Source organism: Oncorhynchus keta, chromosome 14 (genome assembly GCF_023373465.1).
Source record: "Oncorhynchus keta strain PuntledgeMale-10-30-2019 chromosome 14, Oket_V2, whole genome shotgun sequence".
Taxonomy (NCBI): domain Eukaryota; kingdom Metazoa; phylum Chordata; class Actinopteri; order Salmoniformes; family Salmonidae; genus Oncorhynchus; species Oncorhynchus keta.
The window spans coordinates 39,802,366-39,830,052 of NC_068434.1; the positions used below are offsets into that span (position 1 = coordinate 39,802,366).

At 41.9% G+C, this 27,687-nt stretch overlaps 2 protein-coding genes and 1 non-coding gene across 7 annotated transcripts in view; all 3 read right to left on the bottom strand.

Moving 5' to 3' along the window:
- LOC118393401 (calcium-activated potassium channel subunit alpha-1-like) overlaps positions 1-6,561 on the bottom strand; it is a 19,262-nt gene extending 12,701 nt beyond the window's left edge. For 2 of the 5 annotated variants that reach the window (XM_035786042.2, XM_035786040.2), the window contains exons 1-14: positions 5,838-6,548; positions 5,582-5,677; positions 5,431-5,492; positions 5,222-5,312; positions 5,003-5,114; positions 3,498-3,576; positions 2,955-3,030; positions 2,327-2,497; positions 1,749-1,840; positions 1,376-1,486; positions 1,162-1,267; positions 567-649; positions 334-403; positions 74-229 (exon numbers count right to left, since the gene is read on the bottom strand). In XM_035786042.2, coding sequence (XP_035641935.1) covers positions 74-229; positions 334-403; positions 567-649; positions 1,162-1,267; positions 1,376-1,486; positions 1,749-1,840; positions 2,327-2,497; positions 2,955-3,030; positions 3,498-3,576; positions 5,003-5,114; positions 5,222-5,312; positions 5,431-5,492; positions 5,582-5,677; positions 5,838-6,119 — 1,587 coding nt within the window. In that variant the 5' untranslated portion in view covers positions 6,120-6,548. Of the gene's footprint in view, positions 1-73; positions 230-333; positions 404-566; positions 650-1,161; positions 1,268-1,375; positions 1,487-1,748; positions 1,841-2,326; positions 2,498-2,954; positions 3,031-3,497; positions 3,577-5,002; positions 5,115-5,221; positions 5,313-5,430; positions 5,493-5,581; positions 5,678-5,837 lie in introns of all 5 variants that reach the window. The other 3 variants (XM_035786043.2, XM_052461756.1, XM_035786041.1) reach the window with 3 other exon arrangements.
- A 950-nt stretch (positions 6,562-7,511) lies between these two features.
- Positions 7,512-27,166, bottom strand: LOC118393402 (cytotoxic granule associated RNA binding protein TIA1-like). The gene is made up of 12 exons (XM_035786044.2): positions 26,755-27,166; positions 25,365-25,461; positions 19,383-19,481; positions 18,411-18,465; positions 18,063-18,150; positions 17,808-17,883; positions 16,329-16,437; positions 16,005-16,100; positions 15,831-15,915; positions 12,180-12,321; positions 11,941-12,092; positions 7,512-8,826 (listed from the first exon to the last, which is right to left on the bottom strand). The coding sequence occupies exons 1-12, from the start codon at positions 26,790-26,792 to the stop codon at positions 8,688-8,690; spliced, it is 1,176 nt and encodes a 391-aa protein (XP_035641937.1). The 5' UTR covers positions 26,793-27,166; the 3' UTR covers positions 7,512-8,687.
- A 202-nt stretch (positions 27,167-27,368) lies between these two features.
- On the bottom strand, positions 27,369-27,439 carry trnag-ccc (transfer RNA glycine (anticodon CCC)). The gene has a single exon. It is a non-coding gene; the product is annotated as a tRNA-Gly (tRNA).
- Between the last annotated feature and the right edge of the window lie 248 nt (positions 27,440-27,687).

The window sequence follows — 27,687 nt, forward strand, 5'->3', positions numbered from 1 at the left end:
CCCACCCTGCTTTCAAAAATACATTCAAATACTTAGTAAGGGATCCGAATAGTGCACTTTATTGTTGACATACCTCGATCTCACTCTGCATGGTGAACAGGTTGGTCAACAGCGTGGAGAGGCCAGGCACCAGGCAGCTCTGAGACATGAAACCCAGTTTGAGCTCTGCCAGGCAGATTACTGCATCACCTCGACTCCAGTCCCAGTTAGGCACGTTCTGCAGGAACGCCTTGGGAGCACACATACACAAACACACACACAAACACATCATCTAGCAACAGTAGCCATACTTGTTTGTAAGATGTATATAGGCATCGGGGACAGGCAGCCTACCTTACTGTTGTGCTTCAACATCTGAACTATAATCCTGGTGTTGGGACAATACTGTTTGATGGAGATCACCCTGACAGAGGACAAACACACTCTTAAAACATGTTGTTTTATCTTATTATTTATCTTTAGCTGTGTGTCAGAAAGGATAACAAGGTAGAGAGCAGGTGAACGTGTGTGTGCGCGGGCGCGTGTGCCTGTCTAGCTATGTGTGCATGCACCTGAGCCCTCCCTACCTCATGAGATTGGCAGCGTCCTCCTTATGCTGGTCTGAGGTGAACCTGTCACAGATGATCAGGCAAGCTCCTGCTTTATGCATCTACACACAGAGGATAGCATCAAGCCAGTGTTACCATGTACCACAGTCACTAAACCATCATTACTCTGCATCCCTGTGTCCCTCCTGTACCCTTCCCAGTGTACGTGTCTCCACCTCTGTGTTGGCGGCCTAGTTGTACGTGGTAAGCAGAGGCTAGCCAGTAACTTCTAGCCACTGTGGTGACGTGTTACCTTCCGGAGATCTAAGAGCCGACAGTAGCTCCAGGAGGAACAAGCTAGCTTCTTGCTCTAGATTCCACAACTGTGTACAGTTGGCTCGGAGTACAAATGCTAATGTTAGCATCCGACTGCTAGATGGTAGTATGTTCAGTAGCACGCTCAGTTAAGTCGAAGAGTTTGTCTGGACAAAAATGATTACAAAACCATTGTGTGGTGTCCCCACAATTGGTGTGTGTTATAATATTTGTGTGCAGACTAACTTGTATCAAAACAGTTGTGTCAAATGTGTTGTATGTCCTTTATCCAAACTGAGTGTGTACTTGGCTCCAGTACCTTAACTCTCTCCATGTCTCTCCTCTGCATCACTGAGCCCTGGTAGAAGGTGACCTTCAGGAACCACCTCAGGAAGAAAGCCTCCAGCTCCTGGTTAGGACGGAAGCTGGCAAAGGCAGAGATAGCAGTGTCTGAAACGGGACCCTAATCTCTATGTAGTGCACAACATTTGACGAGGGCCCAGGTTGGGCTCAAAGGTAACGCTGTGACTCACTTTCCCAGGAAGAGCACCTTGACGTCGACCTCTCCCCTGTCCTCGTGTAGAAAATCTTTCATGAAGGCAGAGGCGCTGCTCAGAGTGATGTGACCACACACCACCACATGGCTAGCGCATGCACACACACACACACACACACACACACACACACACACACACACACATTAACATGGTTGGGTGGAGATAGAATGTTATAGTCTTTCTCTCGTTCTAAGAAGCATTATATCAGATATACTGAGGATTTAGTCGTTTTTGTTTAGGTACAGTGTATATTATCATGTTGTGTGACATAAGAATGTACCTTGTAGCTGCTACTACACCAGCTGTTTTATTTTGGTCATCTCCGATAAACTGTAGTAAGATGACTCACGTCTTGCCTGAGACACCCGTGAAGCTTCCATCAAACCTCTTCCTGTTGATGATGATCTGAACCACCTCTGGGACAAAGTTGGCAAACAGACCCTGAGAGAGAAAGAGAGAGACATGATGTGTATCTAAATCACATCCACAATGGACCACTGACAGCATCCCAAATGGCACCATATTCCCTATGAAGTGCACTACTTTTGACCAGAACCCTATGGGCCCTGTTCAAAAGTAGTGCACTATATAAGGCAGGGATGGGCAACTTTGAAAGAAATCTGTAGTTTGCGGGTCTGCATACCCACATTCATACCCAGATATGCAGTCAGAGCCAGTCCTAGCCTTTTGGGTGCCCTAAAATCCCCAAAATGTTAGCTGACATGGGCTAATTTGTTTATTTTCGGAAATGTATCCACAGGCCTACAAAATGGGGGGCCACGGACCGCATCCCTGATATAGGGGGGATTGGGTGCCATTCGGGAAGCAGACAGAAGCTTTCATGGATTGGATTTCCATAGCACTTTCCTATGCTGAAATACTCTTTACATTGTATGGGGGGAGTCAATACGGTCTTATGAGATGTACCAGTCCAATAAAGATGAAGATGATGACGAAGAGGCGTCCCAGGGTCGTCCTCAACTCCACGTCACCATAGCCCACCGTTGACATGGTAACAACCAGGAAGTAAACACACTCAAAGTAGTGGAGAGGTTGGGGGTTGGAGAAGTCCAGCCAGGGGTCACCTGAGTTCTCCAGCTGCAGCAAGACCAGGTCTCATGAGAGAGAGTGGTTAAAGTTGAGATCTGCATAAGGTGAAACAGTGCCACTGGTCGCCCCAGGCCTTTTGTTATTGTTTTGTTTATGAAACAGAGGAGATGAGCATCCAGCATTGTGGTAAAAAAATAATAATCTGAGTACACACTCTACTATTCTATCGCGCGTTCAATGATGTCCAACATCATTTTTTTTGTTGAAGTATTGTCTTTGTTGTTATAATATCGCAAACAGACATTGCAGTTTCACCGCTATGAATTCCAGCTTTAAAGTTAGCAGAATTACTCATTTTAGTATTAGTTGAATTACTCATTAACACACATTTACAACATTAGTGCAATAGTGCCTCAACTGTCTATCAAAATGGTTTCCTTATTTCTCTATGAATGTAAAGAGTGTGGAGCGAACCAAGACATGAATGGAAATGACACAAACACACCAGGTGGATGAAACCAGCTGAGGTCAGCAGTGTGCCTGTTAGGATGGCAACCAGGCGGGAGAGTTTCAGAGTGGTGCTGGAAATACAGAGTGACAGAAAATGTGAGTGGGACTGAGAGAATGTGAGTGAGAGAACGTGTGAGAGAGTGAGAAAGTTCAATTGTATTAACAGGCAGACATGCATTTAAAACAAGTCACATTGCTTGTATCTCATACATGCTGAAAATGTGAAAGTCAATGGAATCCTCATCCTACTTTTCATCCCTGTTCCGGCCTCTATTTGATGCACATTTAATGGAAATTGCACATTGTAAATATGGTACTGGAACGGACCCTGTATATAGTACTCTTACTTACTTTATAATTTTCTTCTTATTTATAGATTGTGTGTGTTTTTGTTATATCTTATTTTTAGTATTACATTGTTATTGATTACTGCATTGTTGGGGTTAGAGCTTGCAAGAAAGACATTTCACTGTACTTGTGCATGTGACATTTAAACTTGAAACTTGATGTAGATGTACCGTATGTGTTGCTGTGTTACCTGTTGCTGTTGAAGACGTTGAGAATCTGCAGAACGACTGGTAACTCCAGTATGTGCAGAGCTCTGATGAACCTCAGACCTGGGCCAGATATACAAAATAAGGCATTAGCTTACAGGGTTGCAAAATTCCAGTAAATTACTGTAAATCTTCCAATTGGTGTTTCTTGAAAACCTGGGAATTGTAGGAAAGTTACCAAAATTTTGCAACACTAAGCAACACTAACGTTTAGGAAAGTTACCAAAATATTGCAACACTCAGTTTGAAGAAGAAAAAATACAATAATAATAATAATAATAATAATGAAAAACTTATAATGGTTATTAAAACCAATATTGGGAGAGATTTTGAACATCCCATCCCATGTTGGTTTAAATTACCCATCATTTTGATGGCGTATAAGTGTGTAGGCCAACTGTATGTGGGTCGATTCCACCAATTCGGTGCCTTTAGAGAAGTGTAACTTGGTTTAAAAAAAAAAGTACTTTTGATTTCACCTAATTTTAACATTTTGTCATAATGCCTATATTCAACAAGTTTTCCCATCTCAAGAGGTTAAATTTAAATAGTATAGTAAGTGCCAAATAAAGTTACAGGGTTGACTGTAACCGGTTGACGATGTCATCTTTAATCAGCCATAAATCCCATTGTGACAGGGCGAATGGAAGCTTGTTGTGTGCAACAGGGAGTGGAAATTGAATGCAAGCTTCACAATAAATCTAGCCTATGGGTAACTGGATTGACATGTTATCCTCGACCAACTCATTATTTTACCACAAATTGGCCAAAAAGAGTAGAACCAGCTCACCTGCTTTTACACAATGTTTTGACTATTATATGTTCAATGTTTCTTTTGATAAAAATATTCTAAAAGGAATTATTTCACCAAATTAAAATGAGAGTTCAGTTCATGTAACAGGGTTGACCTTAAAATGAGGGGCCAACGTAAATTAATCACTAATGACATTAAATAAATAATAATCTTCAGAAATGACTTTGTCAAAGCAAACAAAACAACTAGGGCTTTACGGCGGTGAAACTTGGGAGAAATGTTGGGGTTAAGTGGGTTAGAATCTTCCTAGAAGTGACAGAGGGCGCACAGCGGGAATGGTCAAAATGCTGAATTTTGGCACTAGCAAGTATGTCAGAGGAGGCTGGTGGGAGGAGCTATAGGAGGAAAAGCTAATGGTGATGGCTGGAATGGAATAATGGAAATGTATCAAACATAGAGAAACAATATGTTTGATTCTATTCCATTATTCCTTTCCAGCCATTACAATGCACCCTGTCCTCATATAGCTCATCCCACCAGCCTCCTCTGGTCTTTATTCATATAAAACAATCTGGATTAATTGAATTCTCCATGTGGTCTATTTTAAAGGGCACTTAATTTAATATACAGTAACAGGCTTTCAAAATGCAATATTGGTTAAATACAATTTATAGTTAAAATATCAGAGGCGCAAAAGGCACTCTTTGTGGAATGACCCATGTATGAGTGTCTTACCCAGCCAGGATCGACGGGAAAACAGGGTAACAAAGGAAGGAGCAATGGTGAAAAAATCCACCAGGGATCTCAAGTCAACCCAAACCATCAGCTTATCCTGGGCCGCCAAAAACTGGTGAACAATGACACACAGGAAAGACAGAGTAATGCACAGTGCTTTGTCTAAACCCAAAATGTGTGACATTATTTTGTATGTGTCCTATTAGCTAAATGCCTCACCCTGAGCCCAAAATACAGAAGGTGGCAGATGTTGAAGCTCAAATCAATGAGGAAAGCTATGCTGTATTCTTTCATGCAGGACTCTACTGGGCTGAGAGGAGCGGGAGAAGACATTTTAGTTTCCCTCTGGCTCTTTGTCTTGGACCTTTCTTGTGAACAAACAAAACTTTGTTTTGATCCCATCACCATGGTATCATGATGCAACTCACTCAGTAGAGAGGGTGATATAGGTCACGATGGAGCCGATGTTGAAACAGAATATCAGCACCATCTGTTGAGGAAGGAAAGTGTGAGAAATACAATAGCGGGACTGAAGAAGAAAAACACAAGAGTACTCTTCCTGCATGTCTTGTGACTTACTAGGACTTTGCCAGGCAGATGTTGAGCCGATATCACAGAGAACGCCCATTCCTTCAAGGCATTCCTCAGATTGAAATCTGTCTGCACACTAATGCTCTGCAACATCACAATAACAAGACTCTCTCTACCTGTTCATAGGCCGGCACAGTACACACCAGATTGACATGTGGTCACACTGTAGGTGTAGGCTTACATAACTCTCCCTTTGTCACCCCCTACTCTCTCTCCATCTTATCTTTCTACCTTCTCCCCTCACCTGTCTGTGTGCCCAGCGCTGTCGTCGGGGTCTGAAAATCCCAATGCTATTGAACCCTCTGTGAGCAACATTCCAGAGCAGCAGGGCCAGCAGCCCCGCCAGGAAGACAGAGAGGGAGGAGAGGAGGAAGGCCCACCACAGCCTGTGCCCCCGGTAGAGGCAGTGGGTGTGGGAAATGGGAGGGTAAGTGTGGGGGATCTTCATGGCCATGGGGATGTGCCAATAAATGTGTGGAGCAAAGGTGGGCGGGGTGGTGTTGGTGTAATTGGAGGCAGTCACCATCAGTTTTACATTTCCTTTTGAGGCCAAGAAAAATGTGTTAGTCTAACTTGGCCTGTGTTTTAGTGGATTGAATGGTTGTTCCATCTACTAGCTAGCTGTCAGTTACATTGTGGTATCCCTATGATGGCATATCATTGGTAAAGAAAATAAACCATTACATTACATTCAAGTGTCAGTAAATTCCCTAATCAGCAGATGCCAATTTGTATGGTTTTGTGAACGACATAATGGCTAACTAACGTTACTGTAGGCTAAAAACGTTAGCTAGTTAGCTAACGATAGTTAGCTGGCTATTATACAGAAATAGCTCATTTAGCTAGCTCGAATAAGATTATGTGGCTAAAAGACTCATTTTAAGGTCCCACATCACTACAAGATATGAAGTATTTAGCTACAAACTCTGATAACCCTACATTGACAAGAATTGTAATTCCATTTGTGATTATCATCAGATAGCTAGCTACCTGAAAGGCAAGGCTCGTCTTCATCAAATCAGCGCGCGAGGATCGGTGGGCGTGGTTCATAAAACAAGGGTTCCGGATGATGATTGGTGGACAGTACAACCAAAAATTAATCATAGAGGGCAGAACAAGTAACGTGGTGGGCAGAGCCAAGCAGGAGCTAGTGAGATCCTATTGGCGTGTTCTAGCATACGCTTACATTGTGAAGTGCGTGTGTGAAATAACTCGTTCTTTGCGCTCCAAACCTTTGACAGGGTAGTCTACAAAATGTAGTCCACTCTGCCAAAGTTTAGGAGAGCAAGAACGACGAGTTATTTCACATAACATATTTTAGTTTTGGGTAAGTGAAAACTGTATTGAGATAAGAGAACATTAGCACAATGTCGCCCAAAATCTCTCGCGCACCATCTTGGTTTCACGATTTACCATGGCCACAAAGGGTGTGTTCGTAAATTCACTCTGGATTGCGCTCTGGGCGTTCGTAAATTCAGAATTGGTCAGATTGTCCGTTCGTACATTCAGGGCGTTTCGCTCTCGGAGCGCACACTGGACGCTCTGCCAAGGAGTATGGTTGATCGGATGAGAGAACTCACTATTTTGCTCGCCATAGCAGACAGAGCTGGTTAGGCTATTACCATGTAACTTTGCTGTTGGCAACAATTTAATAACATTTTATTTGCTGACGTTTACTGACACTGGTTATATTCGATAGGTGTCGCGTGTGTCGGTGTTTGTATATTCATCAGTAATTTACAAAGCCATTTACAAAGTGTCGCTATATCCTAAATGTATTTAAACAAAAATGAGCCGTTGTCTTCATTTAGGGTTCGGTTAGTCATAAGGTTAGCAGTGTGGCTAAGGTTCGGTTTAAAATCACATTTTATTAAGATAAAGTGTAGAAATATTTTCCAATCATCAATGAATCCCAATGGACACAGAAAATTGTTTATTATGCACATCAGCATTTTAATTGGACAAAGCAAGAACAAATATAGTAGCAGAAACATTACCAAACCCCCAGAGGAGAACACTTTTCAAAACTAAAAAGGTCAGAAATTGTCTGTAGACACTGCCTAATCTGAATGATATTGTGTCCGTTCAATTCTAAGGCAACACAATGGGCCTGGTATTAAAACATGTCTAAGTTCACATTTCTGATTAGCATTTCTGGTTCAGGTTTTTCCATAAAAAATATTGATCTTACTTCATAGAAAATGGCAGAAAACTCCATTTATGTACAGAATTAGTATTCAAAGTCAAAATTGAGTGAATTTGTGCACTGCATAGCAATGCCCCTTTCCCTTCCCAGAAGTCCATGCATCACTGTGCCAGTTACCATGGGTATGCACTTGATAGTGTTGCTAACAATGTTGAATTTCTTAAGTTATCAAAACAAAAAGCACCAAACTCCCATTGTGAACATTTTCATTTTCCTTTATACAGTTTGAAATATATGTATGGTTATTTACACATGAAGCAAGTTGAGGCCTCCCAAACGAAATACAGGGGAAAAATTGAATGCAAAAAGTAATCCTCTTGGAATAATAAAAAATAGAATACTGTGCAATGTGTCTGCCCTTACAGAAAAAAAGCAGTGGCATCTATCCCTGCAATTGGTTTAATTGAAATCAAAATAATAAAAAATAATAAAAAAATTGATTACTTCCATTACTTTTTACATGATTCATTGCATCAAACTCAAAATGGATTATTCATCTTAAAAAATAAAAATAAATCACAACCACATTATGTTGACTGTTCAAGAGTCCTTATGAAAATGGTAGCAGTTCGAGACACTAAACAAATCAACATATGCACAAATCCAAGTGTCTCCTTAACAATTATTACATTTACAGTTCACTTAAAATGGTACCATCCTGCCCATGTAGTCTGTCTAACACAAGGGTAGCATAATACCTGTGTAGTTTATTCCAGTTCTCCATGGCTCCCCTTAACCTCCCATGAAATCAGTTTCATTGGCTTTAGTAGAGGTCAACTTCCACTTCAAATTCCATGTACCAAAGTCTTAGTCTGCCTCAAGTGGATGGGATATAACACAGATCCCAGTGATGCTCCAGTAGCCAGTAAAGAGTTGACTATCCCCCTATCAGTGTGTGGGGTATCCAGTGGCTCCCATACCGGCCTGGTTTGCTAACATACTCCCATTCAATCCCTGTGTAGCTTCCATAACCCCACCGTTACTGAGGGCACTCACACCTGTCCACCCAGCACTGGCCGGTAAGTGACTGCAAAACGGGAAAGAGAGAAAATGCCAGCAGGTTAGAAAAGAGAAGGCGACAGGGGCAAGACGGAGGCTTCGTCTCAAATGGTACCCTATTCCCTTTATAGTGCATAACTTTTGTCCAGGGAAACAGTAAAATGTTGTGGACTTATATAGGGGATATGGTGCCATTTGGGACACAACCAGAGAACACACCAAACTGAGCAAGAGCCAGCTGAGGAGAGGATGAGAGAACAAAGGTCAGGGTGTGTCAGAGGATAAACCAAAATCTAAGACATCAGAGAATATGGTAGGAATTGAAAATGGTAACAGGGCAAAGATATGGTACTTGTGGGAGTGGGTATGCAGACAGAGCACAGGCTCAGTGTATAAAATTAGTCAGAATCCACTGCGGTGGAGATTTACTTCAAATAAATATATCTTTTGACTCCTCGCATCAAACAAAGCTGCTGAAATTAGTCAATGTTGCAGAGTGCGGCTGAAGCAGGACCAGCTGCATTTAAATTTGGCCGTGGAGTTCAATTTCACACTTTTTCCCTGAATCCTGTACCACTACAAAGGGAAACATTTCATGCCTAAAACCCATTCATGACTTTGTTATTCCTAGTCAAATCTTTAGCAACATCCATTATGCAACAAATACCTGAATGGAAAAGTTAACATTTGGTCAGTCAGCACATTGTGTATTGAAAACAGTCACAGATAAGCTCAATATAGTAACAAGTAGGAGAACATGTAGCTCAGGCTGAGATTTATTTTAGGATTAAACTTCAACTATTGTTCTAGGTAGTCTACTATATCATCAATATTTTCATGGGCTCTCAAATCAGACATTTACATACAAATAAAATGTAAGTACAGTGCCTTTGTAAAATATTCACATCCCTTGATTTATTTCGTTGTTACAACCCGAAGTAAAAATTAATTAAATTGATAACTTTTTTACCCATCTACACACAACAATGACAAGTTGAAAACATGTTTTTAGAATTTTTTGCAAATGTATAGAAAATATTGCATTTACATAAGTATTCACACCCCTTTGCTATGGCACTCCAAATATATATAATTGTGATGAGGCATATATCTGGGGAAGGGTATAAAGCAATCTCTACAGTGTTGAAAGTTTCCAAGAGCACAGTGGTCTCCATTATTGGGAAATTGGAAAAAACAGACTCTGGCTAGAGTTGGCCGTCTACATGTAGCTCTCGCTTTGATCTCAAAAAAGGGCATTTACTCACGACCGCTCATTCTGTTAACAGTTCAGTTCCAATAGAAAGGCACAGATCCATATATGGCAATGATCTATTTTCATATAGCCCTACTGCAGCTGATTGGTTATGGCGCAGCGATCTGTGTAGATTACAGGCCTGAGTTGTGCCTGTCAATGCAATAGAATCCTACTCCATTGCTTTCGGCAAACAACAGGATGTTGCATTGACAGTGGCTAATAGCGTTGATTCGATCACAATTCCCACAGTAAAGGGAAATGTTGAGTGTTAACAGGGAAAACTCCATAAAGTTGAGTGAAGTTTAATCTAGTGCTTTTTTGCGCAGGCAGATGTTTTTTCTGTGCATCAGTTCTGGGGGAGGGAACATCAACTGGAAAGGATAGAGGGAACAATTAATGGAGCCAAATACAGACAAATCGTCAATGAGAACCCGCTTCAGAGTGCAAACAACTTTTAACTGTGGCGAAAATGTATGTTCCAACAGGACAATGACCCTAAGCATATAGCCAAAGCAACTCTGGAATGGCTTCAGAACAAGAATGTTATGGAGTTGCCCAGCAAAAGCTCAGACTTGAATCCCATTGAAAATCTGTTGAATGACTTGACGATTGCTGTTCACCGAAGCTCCCCATCTAACTTAAGCGCTTGAGAAAATCTGCAAGGAATGGGGGAAAAAAATTCCCAAATCCAGACGGGTATGTTTTTCACCTTTGCACAAGACAACTCAGCTGTAATTGATGGCAAAGGTGTTTCTACAAAGTATAGACTCAGGGGTGTGAACACTTATGTAAATTAGATTTGTATTTCAATGAATTAGCTTTATTTTTAAAATTTTTAAATGAGCACAAACATTATGGGGTATTGTGTGTAGATGGTTGAGAGAAAAAGCGTATTCCATTTTGAATTCAGGCTGTAACACAACGTGGAATAAGTCAAGGGATATGAATACTTCATGAAGGCAATATATACTTGCAATTTCTATACAAGGACATCTATTTCCAAAACTAAAACTTTTAACAAATGATTCCAAGTTACTGCATTCTTTGGTTCATTAGATTAGATTTTTTTTAAACAAGTGAACAAAACAATCATATTACATAACTGCTGTGATATACTCTGTTTCTGTTGCTATACAAGCAGTTAAAACAGGATTTATTGTCTTATGCAGCACTCAAACCTCATTATCAATTTGAGACAAGAAAATGACTCGTGATATTTCAAATGTAGCTATAATCTAAACAAATTCATACAACACCCCATTTCAAGTAGCAATGTAAAACTCTTCAGGAGAAAAAATTATATTCAAATTTGGATGGCAAATGAAAGTTCATACAGCAACTAAACAAAAAATATGCATGAAGTAACAAAAGATGACATGGCACAACAAAAAAATGAATAAAGTGGATGTAACACGTGCACAATAAAATTATGTATCCCTCTGCACTGGGAGAAGCTTCAGAGGGCAGGAGGTCCCGTTTGTGTTTCAACAATCCCACTTTACTCACTGTCTGGGACTATTTAGTTCATTGAGTAGACACTCATATCAGGGACTAGTCCAATTCGACCCAGAACTGGGGCCAATTTGAAAGGCCAAAAAGGGCATTCATTCGTGCTCATTTTATTTAAAAAAAAATAATAATTAAAAATGGATGAAAATGATGTTGTTATCTATATATGTTTTGTGTGTTTTGTCATTGTCCTTGTAAGCTGGATACGGTGGAGAGGGGAGGTTGAAGGACATTATGGCTCCTTCTCCTGGCCAAAGCTGCAGGCAACTGAGCAAGAGCCTAGCTGCCCTTGGGAAGCCCAAGGAAACTCAAAACACTCAGCTGCAGCCCTGGTTGCTGGAAGAGAAGGGAGCCCTGCTGATGTCCTTATGTACTTACTTAAAACCCTGCTGGTTCCAGGCCTGGGCCTGGCCGTAAACCCCATAGGTGGGTACCTGCCACCCGTTGGGGACGTACTGGCCAATCTGCTGGGCATTGCCATACCACTGGGCATACTGGCCGTAGGGCTGGGCCGCAAAGCCCACTTTGTTCTGTCGTAGGGGAGAGATGACAACAGTGTAAGAGTGCGTGTTTAAGTGGTGTCGATGAGGGGGAAGCCTCTGGCTGTGGTTTCATACCTGGGGAACTTGTTGCACCTGCTGCATAGGACTCATCATGTCTGTGGTCTCTTTACCCCAATAACACTTCACCATATGGCCCTCTATCGAAGTCCCATTCACAGACACAATGGCATGGGCTGCTCCCTCATGAGAGGTAAACCTGCACAAAGGAGAGACGTAAAAAATACTGATTGCAAGGTACTGAGAAACATATGCGGAAATTATACACTGCTCAAAAAAACAAAGGGAACACTTAAACAACACAATGTAACGCCAAGTCAATCACACTTCTGTAAAATCAAACTGTCCACTTAGGAAGCAACACTGATTGACAATAAATTTCACATGCTGTTGTGCAAACTGAATAGACAACAGGTGGAAATTCTAGGCAATTAGCAAGACACCCCCAATAAAGGAGTGGTTCTGCAGGTGGTGACCACAGACCACTTCTCAGTTCTTATGCTTCCTGGTTGATGTTTCGGTCACTTTTGAATGCTGGCGGTGCTTTCACTCTAGTGGTAGCATGAGACAACCCACACAAGTGGCTCAGCTAGTGCAGCTCATCCAGGATGGCACATCAATGCGAGCTGTGGCAAGAAGGTTTCTGTGTCTGTCAGCGTAGTGTCCAGAGCATGGAGGCGCTACCAGGAGACAGGCCAGTACATCAGGAGATGTGGAGGAAGCCGTAGGAGAGAAACAACCCAGCAGCAGGACCGCTACCTCTGCCTTTGTGCAAGGAGGAGCAGGAGGAGCACTGCCAGAGCCCTGCAAAATGTACTCCAGCAGGCCACAAATGTGCACGTGTCTGCTCAAACGGTCAGAAACAGACTCCATGAGGGTGTTATGAAGGCCCGACATCCACAGGTGGGGGTTGTGCTTCTAGCCCAACACCGTGCAGGACGTTTGGCATTTGCCAGAGAACACCAAGATTGGCAAATTCGCCACTGGCGCCCTGTGCTCTTCACAGATGAAAGCAGGTTCACACTGAGCACGTGTGACAGACGTGACAGAGTCTGGAGACGCCGTGGAGAACGTTCTGCTACCTGCAACATCCTCCAGCATGACCGGTTTGGCGGTGGGTCAGTCATGGTGTGGGGTGGCATTTCTTTGGGGGGCAGCACAGCCCTCCATGTGCTCGCCTGACTACCATTAGGTACCGAGATGAGATCCTCAGACCCCTTGTGAGACCATATGCTGGTGCGGTTGGCCCTGGGTTCCTCCTAATGCAAGACAATGCTAGATCTCATGTGGCTGGAGTGTGTCAGCAGTTCCTGCAAGAGGAAGGCATTGATGCTATGGACTGGCCCGCCGGTTCCCCAGACCTGAATCCAATTGAGCACATCTGGGACATCATGTCTCACTCACATGTCTCAGCTGGGCTCGACAATCTGGACCCTCCATTTCTGAAACTATCCGCCGCCATTGTCGCAACCCCTATTACCAGCCTGTTCAACCTCTCATATCGTCTGAGATCCCCAAGGATTGGAAAGCTGCCGCAGTCATCCCCCTCTTCAAAGGGGGAGACACCCTGGACCCAAACTGTTACAGACCTATATCCATTCTGCCCTGCCTATCTAAGGTCTTCGAAAGCCAAGTCAACAAACAGGTCACTGACCATCTCGAATCCCACCGTACCGTCTCCGCGATGCAATCTGGTTTCCGAGCCGGTCACGGGTGCACCTCAGCCACACTCAAGGTACTAAACGACATCATAACCGCCATCGATAAAAGACAGTACTGTGCAGCCGTCTTCATCGACCTTGCCAAGGCTTTCGACTCTGTCAATCACCAGATTCTTATTGGCAGACTCAGTAGCCTCGGTTTTTCGGATGACTGCCTTGCCTGGTTCACCAATTACTTTGCAGACAGAGTTCAGTGTGTCAAATCGGAGGGCATGCTGTCCGGTCCTCTGGCAGTCTCTATGGGGGTGCCACAGGGTTCAATTCTCGGGCCGACTCTTTTCTCTGTATATATCAATGATGTTGGTCTTGCTGCGGGCGATTCCCTGATCCACCTCTACGCAGACGACACCATTCTATATACTTTCGGCCCGTCATTGGACACTGTGCTATCTAACCTCCAAACGAGCTTCAATGCCATACAACACTCCTTCCGTGGCCTCCAACTGCTCTTAAACGCTAGTAAAACCAAATGCATGCTTTTCAACCGATCGCTGCCTGCACCCGTATGCCCGACTAGCATCACCACACTGGATGGTTCCGACCTTGAATATGTGGACAGCTATAAGTACCTAGGTGTCTGGCTAGACTGCAAACTCTCCTTCCAGACCCATATCAAACATCTCCAATCGAAAATCAAATCAAGGCTTTCTATTTCGCAACAAAGCCTCCTTCACTCACGCTGCCAAGCTTACCCTAGTAAAACTGACTATCCTACCGATCCTCGACTTTGGCGATGTCATCTACAAAATCGCTTCCAACACTCTACTCAGCAAACGGGATGCAGTTTATCACAGTGCCATCCGTTTTGTCACTAAAGCACCTTATACTACCCACCACTGCGACTTGTATGCTCTAGTCGGCTTGCCCTCGCTACATATTCGTCGCCAGACCCACTGGCTCCAGGTCATCTACAAGGCCATGCTAGGTAAAGCTCCGCCTTATCTCAGTTCACTGGTCACGATGGCAACACCCATCCGTAGCACACGCTCCAGCAGATGTATCTCACTGATCATCCCTAAAGCCAACACCTCATTCGGCCGCCTTTCGTTCCAGTACTCTGCTGCCTGTGACTGGAACGAATTGCAAAAATCGCTGAAGTTGGAGACTTTTATCTCCCTCACCAACTTCAAACATCAGCTATCTGAGCAGCTAACCGATCACTGCAGCTGTACATAATCTATTGGTAAATAGCCCACCCATTTTCACCTACCTCATCCCCACAGTTTTTATTTATTTATTTTTCTGCTCTTTTGCACACCAATATCTCTACCTGTACATGATCATCTGATCATTTATCACTCCAGTGTTAATCTGCAATATTGTAATTATTCGCCTACCTCCTCATGCCTTTTGCACACATTGTATATAGACTCCCCTTTTTTTCTACTGTGTTATTGACTTGTTAATTGTTTACTCCATGTGTAACTCTGTTGTCTGTTCACACTGCTATGCTTTATCTTGGCCAGGTCGCAGTTGCAAATGAGAACTTGTTCTCAACTAGCCTACCTGGTTAAATAAAGGTGAAATAAAAAAATTAAAAAAAATAAAAACTTGCTTTAGTCCAGGTCTGGGAGGAGATCCCTCAGGAGACCATCCGCCACCTCATCAGGAGCATGCCCAGGCGTTGTAGGGAGGTCATACAGGCACGTGGAGGCCACACACACCACTGAGCCTCATTTTGACTCGTTTTAAGGACATTTTATCAAAGTTGGATCAGCCTGTAGTGTGGTTTTCCACTTTAATTTTGAGTGTGACTCCAAATCCAGACCGCCATGGGTTGATAAATTTGATTTCCATTGATCATTTTTGTGTGATTTCGTTGCGAGCACATTAAACTATGTAAAGAAAAAAGTATTTCAGAATAATATTTCATTCATTCAGATCTAGGATGTGTTATTTTAGTGTTCCCTTTATTTTTTTGAGCAGTGTATTTCAAGGATGCTAAATGTTTGTCAGAGGTCTGTTTAGTGATTTGATCATGACATACCGCACAAAAGAGTATCCTTTGTCTGGGAACACACGGATTTCCATGATTTGTCCAAAGGGGGAGAAGGTCTGTCTCATCAATTGTTCTAGAAAATAGGAGGGAGACATGTCAAAGACCTGTGTTTGTTTCTCTCACACACACTGGAAGTGACCACTTCAATAACAGACTACTGACCTGTTAGACCGGTGCCGACTCCTCCACAGTACACAGTGCAGTTACTAGGGCTGGACTGGTTCACAACCTCATCAAAGGACAGGTGCTTCGTGTTTGCTTTTGGAAACAGGGTAGTGTAGGCATTTAGAGTGAATAAATGCATTGCCATTCAACAAAATAGGATCAGAGGGACATAAAATATAATAAAATGTATACCATTTTTATCTGCACTTAACCAGTTTTAGATGACAAAACAGATGTAAAAAAAAAAATCGTGGTAAGATAAAACCAACCATTTCTGCTCAATGGCAAATTGGCTGGAAAGCCTATCTTGTCTGGACTCACTTTCATAGGTGGTTTTAGGAGCTGGGGGCTTTCTAGTGGCCCAGTTGGTCCTGATCTGTCTGCCGCCTAGCCATTGACCACCCATCTGCTGAATGGCGTTCTCTGCATCCTGTTGGTAGCAACAGATATTACCATAATTTCCGGACTATAAGCCGCTACTTTATTCCCACGCAGTTTGTGTGCAGTTTATTCAATGACGCGGATAATTTATGGATTTTTCCCGCTTTCACAAGATTCATGCCACCAAAAAAACTGAGCACCGTCACATAATGTGGCGTAAATCGAGCGCGCTCAAACTTCCCATCTTTCTGATTACGGTAGTCATTTTGTCACCCTCATCATGGCAAAGACACGGAGAAATGCATATGATGCAGCTTTCAAGTTGAAGGCGATCGATCTGGCTGTTGGAAAAGGAAATAGAGCTGCTGCACGGTAGCTTGGCCTTAATGAGTCGATGATAAGACGTTGGAAACAGCAGCGTGAGGAACTGACTCAGTGCAAAAAGACAACAAAAGCTTTCAGAGGGAAGAAAAGCAGATGGTCCAAAGTATTTGCAGCCACTCGACATCAGTGCAAATCGTGCATTTAAGGTGGCGCTTCGTGTTCAGTGGGAGGCTTGTGGGGAGTGGGGAGAAATCCTTCACTAAAACAGGCCGCATGCGAAGAGCAACTTATGGTCAAGTCTGCCAGTGGGTCCTGACAGCGTGGAGCATTGTCAAAAAATCCACTATCATCAACGGGTTTCGAAAGGCTGGACTGCTGCGTGTTGAAGAGGGCAGCATGAGCTCAGTGGGGAATTTGCCTCCGGATGAAAGTGACGAGAGCGACAATGAAAACGACCCAACATCGGATGAAGCAATTCAACTCCGACACTGAAGGAGATGACTTCAGTGGTTTCAGTGCACAGGAGGAGGAAGATAGTGACCAATGACTTTCTTGGTAGGCTGCTATTTTTTTATATTTTTGTTACAAGCAGTGTTTCGTTAAAGCCTATTTATTTTTTGTTACAAGCCGTGTTTCATTTAAAGGCTGTGTAAAGTTCATTTGTTTCAATATACCGGTAGGCACCTGCGGCTTATAGACATGTGCGGCTTATTTATGTACAAAATACATATTTTTTAATAATTCAGTGGGTGCGGCTTATATTTAGGTGCGCTTAAATAGTCCAGAAATTACAGTAAATCACATGACCCATCGACACACCCAATACCAAAGGATAATGTTATGACTACATATACAGGAACCCCTTCAGTTATGACTAAAACCCCACCTCTTTAAGGAATACCTAGGATAGGATAAAGTAACCCCCCTTAAAAGATTTAGATGCACTATTGTAAAGTGGCTGTTCCACTGGATGTCATAAGGTGAATGCACCAATTTGTAAGTCGCTCTGGATAAGAGCGTCTGCTAAATGACTTAAATGTAAATGTAATGACTAAATCCTCTATGTAAGTGATTTCATCCAGCTATAACGCTTACCCACTTGTTGAAGAAAGAGACAAAGCCATAGCCTTTAGACTTTCCCGTTGCCACATCTTTGACCACGCGAGCATCCCTGAGGAGAAACACACTTTACTCAATACGAAGGAGTAAGGTGATCATACAAACAAACTACTGTCTGATATGTCCTAAAGAGTCATGTGTGATATCAAGCCATCCAATGTATTATTATTAACTCATGAGTGACTTACTAATCTTGTGAGATCGACAGAGCACAAACATTTAAGTACTTACGATATCCTCCCAAATGGACCAAAGGCCACTTTTACATCATCTGTGGTGATTTCTGGGCTGAGGTCTCCAACAAAGACATGGAAATGATCTGTTGAAGGACAGGAGAAACGACTACTGTGACTCCTTGCTGAACACAGCACTTTCTGAAGAAATCAAGAATTGGCTTGTTTTTTTATTTCGGGGGGGCTACCACAGCTCTATGGTCTTCCACACCATAGAGATATGGAAGTCTCCGGATAACAGCATCTGCTAATTGACTAAAATGTCCATTTAAAATGACCACATTCTCAGAGGAACCCTCACTAAGGTTTCCTATGGAACTGACTGAGAAGGTAGCTAGGCACTTACTGCTTGTGTCTTTTTTCTGACTGCTTGGTGTTGTGGCCCAGTTGACTTTAACCTCCTAAAGAGAGAAGGGAAGAGAGAAAACAAGCCAGGTAGGGTACATTTATGTCATTTAGATACAGTATTACTACCTCAGTGTGGTGCTGTGTGAAAGAAATGAGCCAGCCATGACCAAACACAGTGTGAATCTCTGAGTGCAGTGATGAGCAAAGAACAGAACACAGAACACCTGAGCACTCAAACTGGAACATAAACAACGGAATAAAAGGTCCAAGTAACAAAGGACTTACAAACCAGTGACATTATCAACTTGTATTACTCTTCAAATGGTCCTTCATTACCTGTTGAGGATAACATAATTTGCACTGAATATATTTTTGCTGAGGTTAGGACCGATATTTGTTGTGAAGCTGTGGGTCTAGAAAAGGTACAGAAATTGTTTTAGTTGGCTATTGCCAAGGACAATGTAATACACAGTTACTGTGGATTCCTTTGGATAAGGAAAGGGCCCATTTCCCTTGAAAAGATAGTGGTTTCCAAAATAAAACTGATCGGTCAAGAACATATTTTAAATCTCTAAGCTATAGTCAAATCAACCACTAAGAGAGAATGCACTTGATGTCCTTACAACAGACCTAGCGCACTCCATATCTGAAGAAATGGAATCAGACATTATACATGGACATGTCAGGTAATCAGCATTGGAACCAACTATGTAGGTTAAGTCATGATTTTAAATCAGATCACACATCTATTAATCTCGTTTATTCTGGAGATGTACTTACTGCTGGACGGGAAATCGAAATAAGCCATCGTCACTTTACAAAGCAATTCAGAAATTAGTAATTTCAACTTCGGTGAGATAGTCGCTGCCCGACTCAGATAATGCTCTCATAATTTAAGCCTACTGATTGATCAAACTTCTGCGACAACAACCCACCCATCCCAACTCACCCTTTAGATACGATAGCTTACCTTACCCATAATTTTACGTCCATTCATGGCAGCCAGTGATGCGGCAGCATGCCTGTGCTCATAGAACTCCACAAAACAGTATGGGTCATTGCCTGCAGTCTGTAAGAGGACAACAAGAGTTAGGCTACAAAGAGTCCAAAGCATTGTCTGTCAACCACATGTACTTATCAGACAGTTACCATCACCAAACATCTTCCGATTAAGAGTGAACATTTGAACTAAATTGGGATAGTTAACAAAAAATCCCTAGCCAAAAACAAATGCTGTAATGTTAGATATACATCTTTCAAATTATTTCTCACAAATATAAAGCACTCTGCACGTCCGATGTTAAGTTAGAAAAATGTCCTGTACGGCAATACATTTAGGTGGTGAAATGTAAACTTTGACGTGGAACAGAGGCACAGTAATGCTAGTACAGATGCAATATTTAACCATCTGAAAAGGGTGGAAGCCAAACCGTTGCTGGCAGCAACACAGGCCCCCAACAGACAAGACAGCTTCGCACAAAATAAGTGCGATAAGGGACGGCGTGAGAATACCACAGCTCTGACTATATAAATGATTGCAGTTCAATTGCAGTTCAAATGCAGCCATTGTCAATGGTTGAGGGTGTTGGCTTCAATACCCGATGGCATATCTAGAACAAGACTACAACATGGAATGTGGAAAAACCATGATGGCCTGGGTAAAGAAATCATATCACGATTGCTCCGCAAGAACAAAGCGTGAGCTCTTAAACCCCATAGGTGGCGTTAAGAAGAGATTGTTGGACATCTGAACATGCTGTCATACATCATTGCAATGAGTCATTATTACATTGATGAGAAGTGGGACATGAAGCCTCTTGTACTGACCACTAAGAACATTGAGAAACACACAGCCATAGAGATTAAGGACTCATCTGTGCCATTATAGCATTTGTAAAACCATGGGCAGTGCCATTGAGGCTATAGCCCATAGGAAACCCCACCCAGTTGACTACTTATATATATATATATATATATATAAAAAAAATATTTTGCAGGGGTTGGAACCGAAATGATCATCATTACATTGTTATGCAACGGGACAGTTAACCTCCGCTTCACATAGAAGTAGCCCACTTCACTGTGGTGGACAATTTAAATTCAGCTCATAGTAATGTCTCAGACAAACTTCTCTTTTCGATGAGAGCCCAAGCACTTCCCCAGTGTTTCCCCAGGTCAAGTATGCAGACATTTGCACACCTCCAGTCAGAACAAGCGCAAAACTTTTTCCCCCTGGCGCATTTTCCGATTAGTGCCTGCATTGCTTTCATTGTTGTTTTCCTTACTAATAACTTGACATGATTGCGTTCCGAGCTAAGTGCCTAATTATGCTATCATAAATGTATGTATATCGTTTTGTTGTTTCTTCTGTAGCACACTGTATGTATCGAGCATAATGTATTCTGTATGCATTTCTTTATAACCACATACACATAAGGTACTAATTTCATAACCTATATGGTGTTATTCTTAATTGAGCTCATGTAGCTAGCATCATTCTATAAACTCTGTAAAACAATGCTAATGGCATCAGAGAAGTATGAAGTTTGTGTTGTATCCTTTGAAGCTGCCCTGGCCTTATGACCATGGCATGGATTTTCTGCCCTGCCCCCTTGCGGAGCTCTTCGGTTAGTTTCTTACGGTTATATTATTCATAATTGTGATTGTCAATGCAACTCATTTTTTTTATAGCAGTTACACTACTTAAAATAGTTTTGTTATATCCTGATATTGTATCCTAATAATTCCTCTTTATTCTGTAGTTTCAGAAGCCACACACAGTATTGAACATAATTTGCAAACATAACTTGACATCTGTCTTGCCTGAAGAATGAGGACATCTTTTGTATTCTAGCAACATATTGTTTGGAGAGGGAGTAAAGAGGATGAGGAGTGGAAGGTGAGATATTTTAAATATAATTGCAGAACAGCATTTGATTCATTTGTGAACTGTATGTCCCCCGTGTTACCTGGCCGTGCTGCTGCTCTAGTTTCAACTGTTCTGCCTGCGGCTATGAAATCCTGTTCACCTGATGTGCTACCTGCCCCAGACCTGCTGTTTTCAACTCTCTAGAGACAGCAGGAGCGGTAGAGATACTCTTAATGATCCACTATGAAAAGCCAACTGATATTTACTCCTGGGGTGCTGACCTGTTGCACCCTCGACAACTACTATGATAATTATTATTTGACCATGCTGGTAATTTATGAACATTTGAACATCTTGGCCATGTTCTGTTATAATCTCCACCTGGCACAGCCAGAAGAAGACTGGCCACCCCTCATAGCCTGGTTCCTCTCTAGGTTTCATCCTAGGTTTTGGCCTTTCTGGGGAGTTTTTCCTAGCCACCGTGCTTCTACACCTGCATTGCTTGCTGTTTGGGGTTTTTGGCTGGGTTTCTGTACAGCATTTTTAGATATCAGCTGATGTAAGAAGGGCTATATAAATCTATTTGATTTAAAAAAAAACATGTTCAATAATTATCTCACTTGTTAGCTGGTGGTCAACTGTGGCCATTGAAGATTGACACTGCTATCAGATGGAAATTATCTCATACCAATTGGTGGTTTTTAAGAGTGCATGCCACAAAGCTGTTTATCATATCCACCTTTATGCAGTGCCCCCATTTTGCAATTATAGTCAAGCACATTGTCTGGTTTGATCTTTCGCTCTCCCATCAGGTGGTCCACCTTCCCTGTGGCTCCCTCTTCCCCTGTAGCGCCATGGCCTAGCGATTGGTGTCCTCCACTATGTCCCTGTCAGAAACAGCTTGAAGCACTCTGCCTCAGAGGGAGATGGCAAGGGGCTTTGCACTCCAGACTGGGACTCAACGCCAACAGCAGGGCCAGGAGGGGTGAAATGGCTTCACTACCAGCATCTTAAGAGGGACCTGGGACTTTGTCAGTGGTCTGGGTTCTCAGTGGCCACAAGGTTGGGGGCAGCTCCTCAGTGTCAGGATCTGATACCTCAGAATAACTGTCAGAATTGACACAAATCTCCTGAATTTCCACATTTGTGAGTTGTCTCCATTTGAAAGGCATTGCTAATGCTACAGCTTCGCCCACTAGGTACTTACATAACACTGAATGGTGCCACGTTGAGTGTCGGGGATGATGTGATTGGTTGCCAGTGTGTTGAAACTGATTACTTATTTCCACAGATTGATTGTTCACATTATATGGTTAAAATTATTCATATGGCAAGTTAGTTCTAACACAGCAGGTTAGGAGAATGAATGTAGGAAGTTAAGAGAACAAGGTTAAGGAAAGAGTTAGGCTTAGTTACAGTCATCAACAACTGTTGCCCCCGACACGACCACTAGTAGTTAGGGGGACAAACTTCTAGCCACAGAGGTAGAAACGTAAACAAACCATCTGTGGCTACAAGTCACTACTATCATAATACAGGCACAGACCATTTGAATCAATAAACCACTATCAGAAAATGGTTTGTGTGGCAATATTTTAATTATTTACTGTTTTATTCACATTTTGAAGTACTGGTGACAAATCATAGACTATGCAAGAATTGGAATGCAATGACACATACTCACTGGTCAGTTTATTAGGTACACCCATTAGTGAGGGGTCAGACCCCCATTTGGTAGTCTGCTGCAATAGCCTATCAGTGACAAGGATCGACGATTTGTACGTTCCGAGATGCTTTTTCTGCACCGTTCCTTGTCTGTTCGTGGCCCACCTGTTAGCTCATACGATTCTTGCCATTCTCCTGCAACCGATCATCAACAAGTTGTTTTCACCCACAGGACCCACGTTTTGTTCGTCACACCATTCTCAGTAAAGTATCGACACTGTCGTTCGTGAAAAGCCCAGTAGAGGGCATACATTTCTGAGATACTGAATCCAGCGCGTCTGGTACAGACGATCAAACCACACGTAGGGCACTTGTTTTTCCCCATTCTAACATTCAATTGAACAGTAACTGAATGCCTCTCTGCCTGCTTTAGGCAAGCCATGGCCATGTGACTGTCTGCAGGAGCGATCCGTTTTCGTGAACGGGGTGGTGTACCTAATAAACGGTCCAGTGAGTATGAAGTGAGCAAAATATTTCTGGGAAGGTTGAACTGATTATCATCAGCTAATGCTAAACTATTTGCTGGCTATGTGTGGAACAATGTTTGTTTACATCATTCAATCCATTCGGGGTGTCACAAACATCTGTCAGACCAAAACGATGCTACGGTAATGGAAGTAACTGATGGTAGCCACTTCAATATGCATACTGAAAACAGACCCAACTCATCACCTCAAATTTGGTTGACGCAGAAAAAACATACACTGTGGCACACACAAACTACCCGCCGGCAGATTACTTTCGACGAAAGCTGCTAAATATGACCGCTTGTGTTAGCTCACTACTCAGAGATAGGGCTACATTTCCAGATTTGGATGAGAATTTTGTTATGCGGCTTCTACTTCTGTGAATGTCTGAACATTGCACCCAAAAATAATCTGCTCACATTGAGGACATAATGTTGTAAAGACTGTTTGTGCTAAATATTTCGGTGAGAAAAACATTATGGCCCGCTCAAACACTAACTGCTAAGTCAATCGTAACTAACTATCTAATTAAATGTTCTAATTACACTGGTTTGAGTATATGCTGCAGGGACAACTGTAGAATGATCACACCTGTGTGTTCATACACATCAAAGGGGTAACTACAATCGTTACTGAGTTGGTGGGGGACAGCAGTAAGGGGAGCGCCATTGTCAAGTAGATATAACTTCATTTCCTCCATAGAGGTCATATGGAATGGTACGGAATCTGACCATATCTTGCATTGTTAACCTCTTGAAGCTAGGGGGCATTATTTTAAGTTTGGAAAAATAACGTTCCAAAGGAAACTCTTATTTCTCATGACCAGATGCTAGAATATACATATAATTGATAGAGAAGGATTTAAAACACTCTAAAGTTTCCAAAACTGTAAAAACATTGTCTGATATTGCAGGCAAAAGCCTGAGGGAAGAGCCTCTTATTTTGAAACCTCTGTGTTCCTATGCGTGCCTGTCCTCCATTTAAAGGGATATCAACCAGAATCCTTTTTATGCGGCTTCCCTAAAGTGTCAGTCTTTAGACAGTTTCAGGCTTTTATTTTGAAAATTGAGCGTGAAGGATCACATTGCGTAAGTGGAGAGGTGGGGGCTCTCAGAGTGAGTTGGTGCGCAATTGAGTAAACCGGCCATTGTTCCTCCCACTGTTATGGAAAAAGCTACACACTTGGACGATATATTATCGAATATATATTTTAAAAACTACCTGAGGAATGATTATAAAAAACATTTGACATGTTTGTGGACATTATGAAGACTATTAGGAATTTGTCTGAGTTGTCGTGACCGCTCTTTCCTGTGGATTTCTGAACACGACAAACAAACGTCAGTATTTTGGGTATAAAATAATCTTTATGGAACAAAAGGAACATTTGCAGTGTAGCTGGGAGTCTCGTGAGTGAAAACATCCAAAGATCAAAGGTAAACAGTTAATTTGACTGCTTTTCTGATTTTCGTGACCAAGCTTCCTGATGCTAAGTGTACATAATGCTATGCTAGGCTATCGATAAACTTACAAACGCTTGGATTGCTTTCGCTGCAAAGCATAATTTCAAAATCTGAGACGACAGGGTGATTAACAAAAGGCTAAGCTGCATTTCAAAATATTGCACTTGTGATTTCATGAATATGAATATTTTCTAGTAATATTATTTGACTGTTGCGCTATGCTATTCAGCGGCTGCAGACGAAAATTATCCCGCTACAGGGATTGGTAGCGTCAAGAAGTTAATTCACATGGAATTTAATAAATTTCTCATATCATTTTAATGGAGAAAAAAAATGGCAGTTTAAACATTTACACGTGTCACATCCCTAATATCAAAATCATACAAATCGCAATATCTCACTTGGGTCCAGGACCCAGGGATACTCACATCAACAATCATTTTACAGCTCTTGCAGGGGCCGATCTGTGTAAAAACCTGTAGGATGAGGGGCTCAGTGACATCCCTGGACAAGTTCCCTACATACCTGGAGTAGAGGGGAAAAGACAAGCACTTGTGACCAGAAAGTTACAACTTCCAGGAAGTTTACTTTGTCCAGGGAAGCAAAAGTTCAGGGTGATATGCAGTGGTGTACAGTACTTAAGTAAAAGTACTACTTAAGTAGCTTTAGGAATCTGCACTTTACCATTTTTGACAACTTTTACTCCATAACATTCCTAAAGAAAAATAATGTACGTTTTACTCCTTACATTCTCTGACACCCAAAAGTACTTGTTACATTTTGCATGCTTAGCAGGATACGAAAATTGTCTAATTCACTCACTTAACAAGACAACATCCCCTACTGCCTCTGATCTGGCAGAGTCACTAAACACAAATGCTTTATTTCTAAATTATATCTGACTATGCGTAAATTGTAAAAAATTAAATTACTTGAATTTTACTGAAATACTATTTTACTGTGTGACTTTTACTTGAGTAAAAGTATAAATACCTTAATAGAAAGTTACTCAAGTATGACAATTGGGTACTTTGTCTGGTGGTATGGCTGCACTCAGCTACACTACTAGCTAGACAGGTACACTGAGTTATTTATATAAGTTAACCTTCTCTAACACTTGTGTTTGAAGCATGGTTTTTCAAGTTCTGGCCTTCCCACTAAACTGAAAGCAACTTCTCTTGACTGTCGTTGACGTGGCCATCTTCCTCCCCAGAGACTGGTAGAAAGGCATGCATTTTTTTATTTTTTTTTAATAACAGTGGCGGCCACGATTTAGCAACGGCAGTACACCACTGCTAAATGCATATAGGGGAAACACTTCTCTAGTTAGGCCACCTAGCTAGCCATCATATTAAATTAATAATCAGGTCCATAACATACGGTAAATGCTTGCTTCTCTGCCAAACCGGTACATGTAACTAGTAACACAGTACAGTTAGTAGCTAGCTAGAATTTCTGTAATTGACAAGTGAACCATGGCTACACTTAACTCACTACCACGTTATTTTTATGATCAAGTAATGGACTAACTAGTTCAAACGATATCTAGCTAACCAATGTATTTGGTGAGACAACGTAACGTTAGCGAGCGAGCTAGTAGCTAACGTTACCTAGCTATGTGTTGTGAGAAGGCTCGAGACATGGACTGACATGATTGATTTGCACCATCAACTTTCTTTTCGTTAATGGTCACACCGTGACAGTCGACAAGACATGAGTACATGGACGTTTTTAAATGTTGGAGTATACCCCATTTGAAGTAGCTAGCTAACGTTACTGCATTGATATATGGCTAACTAGCCCGTGTTAGCTACTTACAGGGTTTTGGGCTGTTCGTCGTCCATCATCATCATCATGTTTTTGTAGGTCGTGCCCTGAGTGAGTAATCCGTGGAGCTATGGTATTTTGAGTAATGCACACACACTTTCTAAATATGTGACCTTATGGATAATGCTCATGTAGACTTAAAGAAGTTGTTATAAAAAGGCGCACAAATCAACCCAGTCGCTGACCGCAAACCAACACTTAGCTTGTATGAACAATGGTTGAACAACCGAAGATGGCGGAAAATCAGGGGATGTCCATCACCGTCGCATGCGCAATGAATGGACCATACTTAAATAATTTGTTTCGCATTTCAGCAGCAGCAGGCGTCAGTAAACTACGAATACTAATCATATTTCAAAACAATCTCTGCGATTAATCTTTAGTTTTAGAATAATGACGACTTTTTAATGAACAAAAAGAACACACGTCTGGGAAACCCACGTGACTGATCACAATTTGGCAACGTTTAGCTCGGACCTTTGGAAATGTTTGTTTTGCTTTCGTGCGGAATAAAAACAAACACATTGGTAACGGTGGACAAATTACTCAATCTATACCTTTTTCAAAAGGATTTTGATAAGGAGTTTGGCGAGAGAAAAAAAGAGTGCGCCGCCCGGGAATCGAACCCGGGTCGAAAGAATGGGAATCTTCCATGATACCATTACACCAGCGGCGCAGATGATTTAGGTTGGAAATCGAAGGATCATAGTGATGAGATACATGATTTCATAATTCAAATGATTACATATGCGTTTGTTGCATATTAGCTTTTATTCTTTGTAAAACATTTTAGAAAAACAGGAAGGAATATACCTATGCATAACATTAAATAGGCCTACCCCATGTAAAAATGTACAGAATGGTTACCTGGAGGGTCTTGCTATTTCAATTTCAGTCAATCTCGGGGGGGGGTCATGTAATTTA